Below are 12,761 nucleotides of genomic sequence, written 5' to 3'. Positions count from 1 at the left end.
AGTCCTAACAGTAAGGTGGTCCTAGCTTGACGAGCAGTGTTTAACAGACTTAACAGCTTAATAGACAGCGTTTTCAATGGCAGGCTATGCTGTTCGACTCCAGCAGTGTCCCAACAAACACTCCGGTGTCCTCATGCCTTGGTTATTGCCAACCTTTGTTTCATACTCTCTGGAATTAGGTAAGCAAGTTACGTCCCTCCAGAGAAAGAATATGCAATACACTCCAAAAAATCTCAGGTATTTCCACGTATTTCCATGATGGACGTAACCTGCTTACCTAATAATAACATTAACAATAATAATAATCCTTACATTGTTATAGTACCTTTCACATCGGTTGGACATCCCAAAGCCCTTTACAGTAAAATGCTTGCTCTAAAACGCAGTGACTGTTTTGTGAGCAAATTCAGTAGCCAATTTGCACACAGGAATAATAATAATCCTTGCATTTGATACAGCGCCTGATCACGTCTTCGAGACGTCTCAAAGCCCTTTACAGGATATGCTGTAAAGTGAATATGGCTGTATATTTTGTGGGCGAAACGTGGCAGCCAATTGTGCACAGCAGCATCCCACAAAGTCGTGGCTTGAAGTGACTAATATTTTTAAAGGAATTATTACCACCGGAAAATCTATCCACCAATCGACTAACAACCTGTTTCCTACTTACTGCTGGGTAAACAGATGTGTGGACTAAAGAAATTTGCCCAACAATTCACCCTTCTGGGAATTAAACCCAGTCTCTTGCTTGTGAGGGGAGTGCTCTGACCGCTGAGCTACAGGACTCCACAAATCAGCCATGATGTAAATAACCATATTTATTTGGTGGATTGATGGCTAGTACACCAGGAGAAACTCCCTTTTCTTTTGATTAGTGCCATGGAATCTTTAATGTCCACTTGAGCAGGCAGATGGGGCCTTGGGTTAACATCTCATAAGAACATAAGAAATGCTCGATGAAAAAAAGACCAAGGTCCATCTAGTTCGTCTTCCACCTTCCTGGCGGTCACTGCACATATGTCCCAAACGCCTTCTGTCCATATCCCATAATGTTATTTCCTAAAAGAAAACTATCTAATCTGCATTTGAAAGAATCAACACTTCCTGCTTCAACCGTCTCCCTCGGGAGCCACAGGTTCACTATTCACTCACTAAGATAGTGTTTGTGAAGATTTGTTCTGAATTTAACCCTTTCAATCGCAGGCCGTGGCCTCTGGGTTTACTATTCTGGACAAGTTGAAACAGCCCGTCATGATCTATATTGTTTGGTTCCTTTAGAATCTTAAAGACAGCAATCATGTCGCCTCTCAATCTTCTCTTTTTCAGCGTGAACATGCCAAATTTGCTCCTCATAGTCCAGTCCCTCCATTCCCTCAATTATTTTAGTTGCCCTCCTCTATCTTCTCAATTTCTCCAATATCCTTTTTGTACTGCGGCGACCAGAACTGTGCACAGTCTCTAAGTACAGTGTCATCAATGGTTTATACAGTGGCAGAAATACCCCACTATTTTGGCTGCAATTGATCTTTTGATACATCCCAACAAATCTCATCCAAAGAACACCACTTCCAATAATACAGGGTACCTCCAGCATTATTATTCGAGTATCAGATTGTACAAGTTCTAAGCCCTGACATGGGGTTTGAACACACAACCTTCTGACTCAGAAGCAAGAGTGCTACAAAGTGAGATAGGCTGAGATGCATAAATGAGCCAGGCTAGACGCACATCAAATGAATGACCAATTTTATCTGGGGAATGTTGGCCAGGAAACTGCGAGAAATTTCCTTGTCTTTTGAAATAGTGCCACGAAATCTTTAATATCCACTTGAACAGACAGACAAGACCTCAGGTTTAATATTTCATCCGAAAGCCAGCATCTACAACAATGCAATGCTTCACTAGCACTGCATTCAAATATTATACAGAATATGAGCTTAAAGTCCCAACATATGTGGCTTGAAACCACAACCTTCTGACTCAGAGGAGAGAATGCTACCAACTGAGCCAAGCTGACACACTAATGACATTTTGCCCCATGTACTGGAGTACTGCCATTCTCCACCCCCTCTTGATTCCAAATGTCAGGCAACGTCTCACCTGAGGTGGTATGCTGGATCGAGAACTGTCCGCCCAGACCACTTCAACTTTACCAGCAACATCCACACGAGCCACCTGACCAACAGAAGGTTCCTAAAATAAAATACAAATCAATTTATGCATTTATCATCATTTATCATCAAAACCTCATCTTTCTCCACTGGGTAAAGAACAAGGCTGGATCCATAGACGGTCCTATTTTCTAACCACCATTATTCTCCATCTATCATACCCTCACCCATTTCCACCATCATCATATACTAATATATGTTTCAAAATTCAAAGCAATTCACCATCTCCTTGCCTTCCTGACAACTTATTCCAAACATTCACTATCCTGTCAGTTCACTTTACTTCTTCTAAGCTTCAGATCTTGTGGACTTCTTAACCAGATTCAGCACCAACATCACACATTTATTTCAGGTAGGATATCATAGAATCACACAGCACAGAAAGAGGCCATTCAACCCATCGTGTCTGCGCCGTCTCCGAAAAAAGCTTCCAACTCAATCCCACCGGCCCGCTTTCTCTCCATAGCCCTGCAATCCTGTCCTCCCCAAATATCCATCTACTTCTCTCTTAAAAGTTGTTATTGAATCAGCTTCCACTACCCTTTCAGGCATTCAGATCCGAACAACTCACTGGGTGAAAAAAAAATGTCCCAGAGTGCTTTACAAAGGTGGATGCCAAGCTGGAGAGAGAAATGGACAGAAAGGACTATCAAGAAACAAAAACAGAGAGAGCTTGGAAAACTCAACAGATCAGGCAGCATCTATGGAGAAAGGAAAGTGAGTCAAAGTTTCGGATCCACAACCCTTCTATTAAGAGTTCAGGTTTTCCTCTGCTATTTTAGATCCAGTATCCACCCACCAAAAGCTCAGACGCCTCATCCAATACATCAATCTGGTTGCGGTTGTGTAATTCAAGGCCATATCTACTCCAAAAGCACAGATTTATACCCAAAATTTCAGGAGAGTTTGGACCAATGCTGCACACTTGCCTAATATCATTTCCCTTACTCACACTCAAACCCTCTAGCTATACATCCTAAAATGCTGTCTCACTGATGTCACATACTACATTGATGTGTTGTCTTCACTAGTAGATGCTTCTACTGGGTGTCCTGGAGGCCCCTACTCAGCAGACATTCCCACTGCTTATTCTCTAGTTCAGTTTCTCAGCAGAGCTACTCAGTCTCCAGATACTCCTGCATTTCGTTTGGCCGTCACTTCCCTCCTTCCCCACTTCCCCCATTATTAGCAACTGATTTGGTAGTCATACTCGCGTGGTCTTGGTAAAAAAAACGCTTTTATCACACTTCATCACCGCCCACTTGGTGTCTGAACCCGTCCTTATGAAGTACTCAGATGTTATCCTATGTGAAGGGTACAAAATAAAATGCAAGCTGTTGTTGAACACAGACGAGCATGCAAGGTGGTTTAGACCCATGCAAAATGAAAGATAGTAGTGTCCTGGAGTTGAGGAAGGGCTCTAACCACTAAGCTACAGGACTCCACGGGACAGTATCTAGGAGTCACTCATTCCCAACTTTCTATAACTGAATTTGAACTTTCTGCTTTTCGGGCAATGTATGGAAGTTACGAGAGATGAGCTGCTAATAGACAGGTTGCATTGTAAGAAAGGGTTAAATGAGGCATCACTTCTTTTTTACTGAATGAACAAATATTAACACATTATTAAATGAACACAAATATTAAGCCTCAGACTGTCTATGCACTTCCATGTCCACTGCGTGTCTAATTGCAACAGCTTCCAACCAGTCCACACTCTTCCCCGCAAAAATACAAAACTGAAGTTTTTCCAGTCTTGCACACCCAGAGAAAGAAATTACCACTTTTTCTTTGCCTGTGGCCTGCCCTTCTTCCACATTGCCGATGTAAATGACGATGTCAGTGATACGGAAATGGAAATCCGGATGATCCGCGATGTCGTATACACTGATATCCTCTTCGTGTCCAAACATCTACAATTATAAAATGTATTTTACTACAAGTCCGGGGCACGTGGGAAGAAAATTTTAATTTAAAAAAACATGAATTATGCAAAAGAATGCCACTGCTATGCATGTAGGTAATTAGGATGGCTAGAATGAAGAATGGCTAGTAAGGTAATCCTGCAAGTGATCTAAAATTCCATTAAGGCTGGAAAAGTGCAGCAAGGGAGCATTTGACCTGGGAGCCTCGTTTGTAAACACTTACAGGAATATTTAGTGGTGTGTGTCCACCCACAGTTTTGAGACCTAATCAGATCTCTGATCCCAAAGATCCTTACCCAATAAACATTACCAAATATACCAAGCAAAAGTTCACCATTTTCATTAAAGTTACAATTCCTCACCTCAATCTCAGTCCCGTTTGAATTTGGTTTGAACCACTTTACTGAGCAGGTCCGACCAATATGATCAACTGACTGCACAACCCCGTAGACACCAACAAATGGAGGGCCTGGAGCTTGCAGGAAAGAGCAGATGGTAAATTAGTGCAAATGGAATAACTAAAGCAATAAAGGAAGAGTGAGGATTTATTAGTGCTGGTTTCATTCACATAAAACAGCAGCATCTTCATCAGGAGTCAATTTCCTTCACACCAACATAGGTACAACAGGGACAAGAATTCTAGTTGATTTGTTTCACTCCCTAACCTAAGGAGTTCTATTGTAGACTCTACACATTTAGTAACTCCAGAGATTCGGGATCAGACCCCGCTCATTAAAGGTAGTGGTTTTATCAACTAAGCCGTCCTCAGAAATAACTGAGAAAGCACTACCAAGATCATTCAATAAAATTAAGCTATGTTAAATTATGAATTTGTGACCCTTGAGTTTAGAATACATGATCTCATTCTAGCCTTCCCACCATGTGGATCTTTGATGCATTAGGTTCTGTATATGTAGACTTCTACCAAAGATTGAAGAACGCGTTGGTTTGCTTTATAAAGGGTACATTTTGCTTGCCTTTTCAGGCAACCAGCACTTACAACGTTTATCAACCACAAAGTCTCCAGGACAAAACTCATTATTGTCCACATGATGAACAGGCAGCAAGTCATTTGAACGAATGATCTTCTCCACAGTCCCATCTTGCCACATCACATCCACAGTAGTCCCTGTTTTCAGAATCTCCACAGCAATCCTAGAAAAGGAAAACAGCAATTATTATCGGAAAACTTGACCTTATGGCTACTCCCACCACCACCACACCCCCCCACCATGTGAAAACATTAGGTTTACCCATTATTGCTCTGCTGTATCATTGGCTACACTTGCAAACAACCCAGCAAGCAAGATGTGCTAAACCTCAACCACAGTCAACCACCAGTCCAACTACTTTGCTGCTGCCATATCAGCACCATCTTGCCACCCTCCCTAATCTTCTGGCCACAGGGGTTGCTCACCTATCCCCTGGTTTGAATTCTCGGGAGGGTTTGGTCTTTTTCTTCTTGTGCTTCTTCTTTAGGTTTTTGATAGACAAAGGGATGCTTTTCTTGCGTCCTTGCCCACCACTCTGTGATGATGCAGTGGAACTTGCAGAAGAGGTGACTGAGCTGGTGTCATCTGTATCTTCCGCTGCTTCATCATCTGCATCTTGTTCTATTAGCTGCAGCTTCCCGCCCTGATGGTATTGCAAAGAATCTGGTGTCGGCATTACTAAGGGCTGATCAGTATGATTCAAGTTACCAACTCTCACCACATCATCCAACGGCTTGTCTACCTCAATCTCACTGGCATTAGCAGACACTGATCCATTGGTTAAAGCCATCTCTTTTACTGTGGTACCGTTTAAAGACTGCAACTTGTGTTCCATGGCCACTTGAGTTGTACCTTCCCAACCTAGTCTTGGTTTGAAGTTCAGCCCGAAAGCAGTTGAGGTAACCATGACAGAACCATCTCCCAAAGCAACTGTGTACTTTTCAGATTGGTCAGTTTCCAGAGGATCTGTGCTGTTCACCAGCTCTTTCTCAAATAGTCGTTGAACCTAATTAACACAGGAAAAAGCTGCTGTAGGTCAGTCTCAAAAGCACCAAATAAGTCAGATAATTTGAACATTGGTATTGACAGTCCTTAAAGCTAATTAATTACAGAATTTAAGACTGATTTTTTTTTAATACACCTGTGCAAATTTAGAACAGGCTGACTTACTTCACTTGGGTAATTAATGTTTTAAAGCAATGTAAATATTATCTTGTTTTAGATTTAGCATGAAAAATTCTACCAATCACTACTGCAGTCCTCAGCAGTAGTCACCTGCGATTAATTACCTGCCTTAGCAACAGTATCTCCATACTGAAGTTACCTTTCTGACAACAGAATTCACAGCTATGATAGAATTTCCTTCTGGACCATCTGAAGAAATTGGAGCACATTCAGGATCACCAGGGAGCACATAGATTGCTCGCTCTGCGAGAACCATGCGAGCATGATCGTAACAATTCAAGCGCTTCACCCTAAAGAGAAGCAAAAGAGATATGGAGCGTCTTTCCAAATGGAAGTCATTAATTTCTTTGCAGAGAAAAAGTAAGCAGTCATTACTCAGTGGCTCCTGCTTTGAGATATGTTGTGTGACAACATAACATTACACTGAAGCTCCAATATAAAATGCAGGTACATAAACCCCCTGGCTTATCGGATTCCAGGTATCTGAATTCATACCTGGCTCAAAGCTGAACATTTTTTCTTAAATTCTGTGAATCATGTGTAGATTCCCCCAGCCCCCACTCCTCTCACGCATCCCCACCTTACAGTGGCCTTCAACGGCCAGGGATACCAATTTGATTCAGTTTGAATCCAATTCATACAATCTACCATGCCAGCAGTACCAGCATTTATTGTCCATGAAAAAACCCTTAGCCAGAAATTCCAGCTCGCCAGACCAAATCCCCCTGCCCATTAGTCCGACCAGCTGGGATTTTAAGCTGCTGCTTAAAATTAGGAATGTAATCAATCTTCCCCTATGTCACAATTCACAAGGAGTTTTGATGGAGTTGACCTCCAAACACCACCTCTCAAATTATTGTTTGTAAAAGTGCAAATCCATTTCTTTGGTGGTCAGCTTTTAAACTACAATAAAACAAAATGCACCCTTCATAGTTTCCCACTATAACTGCTTTGTTGTCCATCAAGTGACTGAGTGGAAGTGTCTCAGCCATACATTGCAGGCATCAGCCTGGCTAGAATGGTGGTTTGGTGCACTTTAGAAATACTGCCCATGTCATACATGACAGTTACATACATTAGTATTTAATACCCTCATCTGTTATGCCAGTTGATGCAACACAGGCAAACCAAGAAACACCACAAGGAAACTGGAGCCCAGAATTGTAAGAGGCATTCCTGACAATTGACCTACTCTAGGTTAAAATTACATAAATATTCTATGGAAAGGCATGAAACTAGGAACATGCTTCCTGGGGCAATATAATCTTCTATATAACCACAGTAGAAGTCTTACCTGGGCAGGTGCTCTTGCGTAATGATAGGAGATGGAGGATAAACACTTTCATTGCCACCAAGACAAAAGCTCTTGGTTATCCAGGTAACTCGAAGCTCCAACACTTGAACCTCCACAAATAAAGATAGAACACACCAAGTCACTTTGACTGACAACAATCTGCTTCAAGGCTAGATTTTCATTCTTATTTTTAAGATTCTATCAAGTTACTGCATTACAATCAGGTTAAGATTCTACTTAGTTTAAGTTGGAAAGTGAAGGTGATTCCCAACCAATTTCTTGTAGTTTTCTTAATATTATTCATTTTGGTTCCTGTGATCATCACCTAGATCTGCTCCATTTCAGCCAGGATTAAGCACTGTTTTTCAGGCAAATCTACAATGTTATATCCCATTTCACTTGTAGTGCCTTTCATGAAGGTGAAAATCTCCAAGTGGTTTACAAAAACAAAGTGGAAGCCTGAAATGGGAGATGGCCAAAGGTGTAGACAAAGTTTTGAAGACTGTAAGGTAAGGGAAGACCATGACCATTTGAAGACAAAAACTTAAAAAAGTGGATGCAATGGGGGATAGGAAGCCTGTGGGGCTTCATGCAGCAAATAATGTGGGTTGCAAAATTCTAGATGATTTGGAGCTTGTGAAGAATGTAGCTGGGGAGGCTGAAAGCAGAGCATTGGAGAATTCAAATCTAGAGATGAGCAGTGAGTTGAGGGTAGAGGCATAAAGAACATGAAAATAATCCTGTATAATAAACTAATCCTTTCACCCATATTTTTCTTTCTTTCATACAAATCATTCACTCACCTCTTCAACAACAGCTTTGAACTTGCTCTTTTTGCTTAGCACTGGTCTGACCCCAGAGAGCCACTGAACACTCGAGAAAACTTTTGCTGCTCCGAAAAGCATTTGTCCAGGATAAAACCCGTAGGATTCATCAAAGAAAAGCCCCTAAACCAAACATACATGAAAGGTAATATCAAGTTCTACATTAATCACTTTACACTACACAATAGAGTGCTGCGTTTCATAAAAGCCCTTCAGTGCTGATTGGGAGCCCAAGTGACTTGGGGATTGGGGGAGCTGAAGAAAAGGGGGAGGTGGCTTTTTAATAACACAATTTATTGCACAATTTAATTATAACTTTTTCTACAGTGGACTACATTTACAGGGCATGCATGCAGTTCAGTCCCCCTCGCTTCCTGCATAGTGGTTTCACACTAGAATACCTGATTTTTGATCACCAATCAACACTGTTAATAATAAAAAGTAATTTCTGCTCATGGAAATGGATTAGTCAAATTTACAGATGTTTGTATAGAGAAACATTCCCTTGTCCCCCTGAAATCCAGGACAATCTACAAACCTACCCGCTCCCCCTGGTACAATCATCATCTCCCCTCCCTCAAATCCCAAATCCGGTAGCTCAAGCGCAGGTGGCACAAAACTGGCCTCACTGTTCACTGCTAACTGTGGCTCAAGCATCTTCATAACTTCCACTGTCCCCTCTCAAGTCCAAACCGCCTTCACAGGTTATTTTCGAGGCCAAAAAAATCCCTAAAATCCTGTTCCCCACAATCCATCACCTCCTCCACAGCCCCTTCGAGCACAAGCAATCCTCAACTCAGATGCCAAGTGCGAAGAGGTCCTGGGACTTCTTTATCTCCCAAGAATGGCAACATCCACCTGGCTGCCTCCTCCTCCTCCCTCACCCCTATGTCATTTACCAACTCTCCCCATGCCTCCTTCACCATTCTCTTCTCCTACCACGGCACACATCCTACACTCATTTACCCCCATCACTCCCACCTCCCTTTCCCCCACCATCACGAAGATGAAACCCACCACCTACTGCCTTGACACCCTCCCAACACAGCTTCTGGTCACCCAACTCCCCCTCCTCTGCCCACTGCTGGTTGACACAATCAACCAGTCCCTCTCTTCATGCTCTGTCCTACTCCCCCTCAAAACCCATCATCAATCCTTTCCTTAAAAACCTATCCTTGATCCCTCACTGCACAGATGTTAGGTCCAATCAAACCATGCCCTTCCTGGCCAAAGTTTTGGACCGTGGGGTTGCAACTTAGCTTCACTCACACCTCTCCCTCCACTCCCTACTCAAACCCCTCCAGTCCGGTTTTCGCTCTGTTAACTATAGAGCAACAAATGACGTCCTCTTTCTCTTGACCAGGGCTCCCTCTGCCCCCTGGACCTCTCCGCCACATTTGATACAGTTGATCACACCTCTCCTTTCTCATCCACCTCAGTGGGACCGCACTCGCGTGGTTCCACTGAGGTCCCACTTAACAAACCGTCAACAATACATCTCTGCAAATGTTTTTTCCTCTCGCCTCTGCCCGGTCACTTGCTGGGTACCCCAAGACTCCATCCTTGAACTCCATCCATTCTTTTCCTTATCTACACGCTCCCTCTCGGCGATGTCATCCGAAGACATGGGGTCAACTTCCACATTCCTGTGGATGACACCCAAATCTACTTCTCCTCCTCCAGCTGCAACGCCCAGGCCGTTGATGTCCTGTCAGCTTGTTTGATGGACATCCAAGCCTGGACAAGCGCAAATCTCCTGCAGCTGAATGTCGGCAAGATGGAAGCCATACTCATTAGCTCCCGTCAACGCCTTCTCTCCTGCGGGTCCAAACTCCTCAACCTCCCCGGGCTCTCCCTCAGACTCGCTGAATCCGCGAACAATATAGGCATCCGGTTCAATCCCCAGCTTTCCTTTCTACCCCATATCTGTTCCCTGTCCAGGACCACTTTTTCCCACCTCTGTCACATTGCCCGCCCTCGGTCCGTACCTCAGAACCAAAGCAGCCGAAGCCCTCGTCCGTGCCTTTGTCACTTCCCGGCTGGACTATTCCAATGGCCTCCTCGCTGGTCCCCCCAGCTCCACCATACACAAAATTCAAATAATTCAAAACTCCGCCGCCCGGATACTCATCTGCACAAAACTATGTCCCCCATCACCGCAGTCCTTGCCAGGCTCCACTGGCTCCCAATTACTGAACAGTTCGACTTCAAGATCCTCTTACTCGTATTTCAAATGCCTTCGTGCCCTCGCACCTCCCTACCTTTCCGACTTGCTCACCCTCCACTCCACCATCCACTGCCTCTGCTCGGCCGGCTCTGGCCTCCTGTTCGTCCCTTGTCCCCTTAACCATCGGTTGCCACCTTTAACCACTATGCACCAAAACACCCTCCCTCAATCCTTCTGCCCCGTCCCCTCCCTCCTCAAATCCCACCTTTTTGATCGTGCTTATGGTCACCTCCTCCCCCCACAACCCCCCTTGCCCAGGGTCAGAATCCACCACTGTCAAGTGCTCCAGGATGCTACTCCTATATAAATGCAAGTTGTTGTTTAGCAGACGCACAAGTATATTAACAGAAGGAAAATGTGATGACATGAACTTGCTCCAATATGCACTGTCCCATTCAGATAATTTTCTTACCGAGTCACTGACATGGGGACAAAGATCAACCAGCTTACTGCCGTCAGTGGTATTCATCAAACATCTAAGAAAGAAATACAGTAGATAGTTACTAGGTACATTCAAAGTTATAATAATCCTTGCATTTGATACACTTTACGATTGGAATTCTCAAAATACACTGAGACATTTGCTCTTAATGTTATCTAATTGCTAAAATAAAGAGAATTATTTTTTTAATTATTTTTAATTAAATTTTATTAATCTGTCTTCCTACTGAGACAGCCTTGGTCAAAGTCACTAACAACATTCTCTCGGTTAGTGTCTAGGCTCCTGGGGCCTCCTCAATCTTTGCCACCTTTGACCCGGTTGACCTTTGCTCCTTCCCCATCTCCCTGATTCACCTCTGAGGTTATGCACTTGCCTAATTTCACTCCTACTGATGTACGTGGATGAAACCCATCGCTACCTTTCTGCCTTTAGCCTCTATGACTCTGCTGTTCTGATAAGACCATATATCAGACTTGATAGTCCTGGATGAGAAAACAACTTTGTCCAGCTCAACATAAGCAAAATTGAAGCTCTCCTGCCCAATTCTCATCAGCAGCTCCTCACTTCAGGCCCAAAGTGTATTGACCTCCCAGTTGCTCACTCCAATTCAGTTTGTGCAAAACCTCAGCATTTTCTTTGACTTTCAACTCTCCTTCAAATTTTTCATCCCAGCTCTAACCAAGTTTACTTCCTTCCATCTTTGCAACATTGCATGCCTCTGCGGCTACCTCAGCTCCATTACAATTAAAGCCCATATCCAAGTCACCTACAGACTCAACTTCTCTAATGCCTTGCTCAGCAGCTTTCACAATTCCACCCACCAAACTCCACACTACACAGAATTTCATAGCCCATATTCTCTTGCACAATAGGCTCTATGAACACTTAGCCCCAGTCTAGTCCAGCTCCAATAGCCAACTATCCCTCCAGCTAATCCTAGTCTTCATCTACAAATTTCTTCAGTGTTGCACTACCCTATCTCTGCAACCCTGCTCCCCCAAACACTCTTTCCTCTCCACCAATACCAGCCGCCTTTGTGTCCTCAACCCCTGCCCCATCAGCAGGTATTCCCTAGGCCACTTGACAACTCCCTCTGAAACTTTCTCCCACATTCCCTCCATGTTGTTCTTTCCCTCTCTGCTTTCAAATCTCAATTGAGGACCTTTCTAACACTATTTTCAACAACCTCTCCCCATCCTGTCTGGTTTGTAAAGTGATTTGAGACTTGCTCCCAACAAGAAAAGGGCTGAATGACTGTAAATTGTAATGGTTCCAAGACTAATTTCAACCCGTCTATATAACTTGCACCGATTCAATTTATAACATTTCAATTCAAACATCAAGTAAGTCAGCTCCAAATAACATTTATTTGCTTCTATAGAAAACTTCACACACTAACTCTAAAAGTTTAGCAGACGGGCAACATTGGTGGTTTGAACCATTCTTTGTTTGAGTTCTAACCTATACATATTGTAAACAAACCGCCACGAACATCAAATGCCACAAACCATCAATGCCCATAGCTATTATTAGTTATCTAATCATTTTTAATAATTATTTAATAAGTGAATTAAATGGTAATCTCCACCTTAATTAAAGCTGCACTCTAAAATGAGTCATCTCTTTCCCTCTTCTCTGATGTAGCCATTAACTCCTCCATCCCCTTCCCTGCCATGCACCCCACATGCATTTCCTATTGTC

General features: G+C 43.2%; 1 protein-coding gene across 1 annotated transcript in view; it reads right to left on the bottom strand.

Moving 5' to 3' along the window:
• The window catches only part of LOC103191118 ((E3-independent) E2 ubiquitin-conjugating enzyme UBE2O), a 39,230-nt gene that overhangs the window by 13,623 nt on the left and 12,846 nt on the right, over positions 1-12,761 (bottom strand). The window contains exons 5-13 of the mRNA XM_007912073.2: positions 11,031-11,094; positions 8,371-8,514; positions 7,568-7,677; positions 6,413-6,563; positions 5,514-6,094; positions 5,097-5,251; positions 4,459-4,571; positions 3,953-4,084; positions 2,101-2,193 (exon numbers count right to left, since the gene is read on the bottom strand). Coding sequence (XP_007910264.1) covers positions 2,101-2,193; positions 3,953-4,084; positions 4,459-4,571; positions 5,097-5,251; positions 5,514-6,094; positions 6,413-6,563; positions 7,568-7,677; positions 8,371-8,514; positions 11,031-11,094 — 1,543 coding nt within the window. The remainder of the gene's footprint in view (positions 1-2,100; positions 2,194-3,952; positions 4,085-4,458; positions 4,572-5,096; positions 5,252-5,513; positions 6,095-6,412; positions 6,564-7,567; positions 7,678-8,370; positions 8,515-11,030; positions 11,095-12,761) is intronic.

Source organism: Callorhinchus milii, unplaced genomic scaffold, assembly GCF_018977255.1.
Source record: "Callorhinchus milii isolate IMCB2004 unplaced genomic scaffold, IMCB_Cmil_1.0 Scaffold20, whole genome shotgun sequence".
NCBI lineage: Eukaryota > Metazoa > Chordata > Chondrichthyes > Chimaeriformes > Callorhinchidae > Callorhinchus > Callorhinchus milii.
The sequence above is the reverse complement of the archived record's forward strand: the minus strand, read 5'-3'. Positions and strand labels throughout refer to the sequence as shown.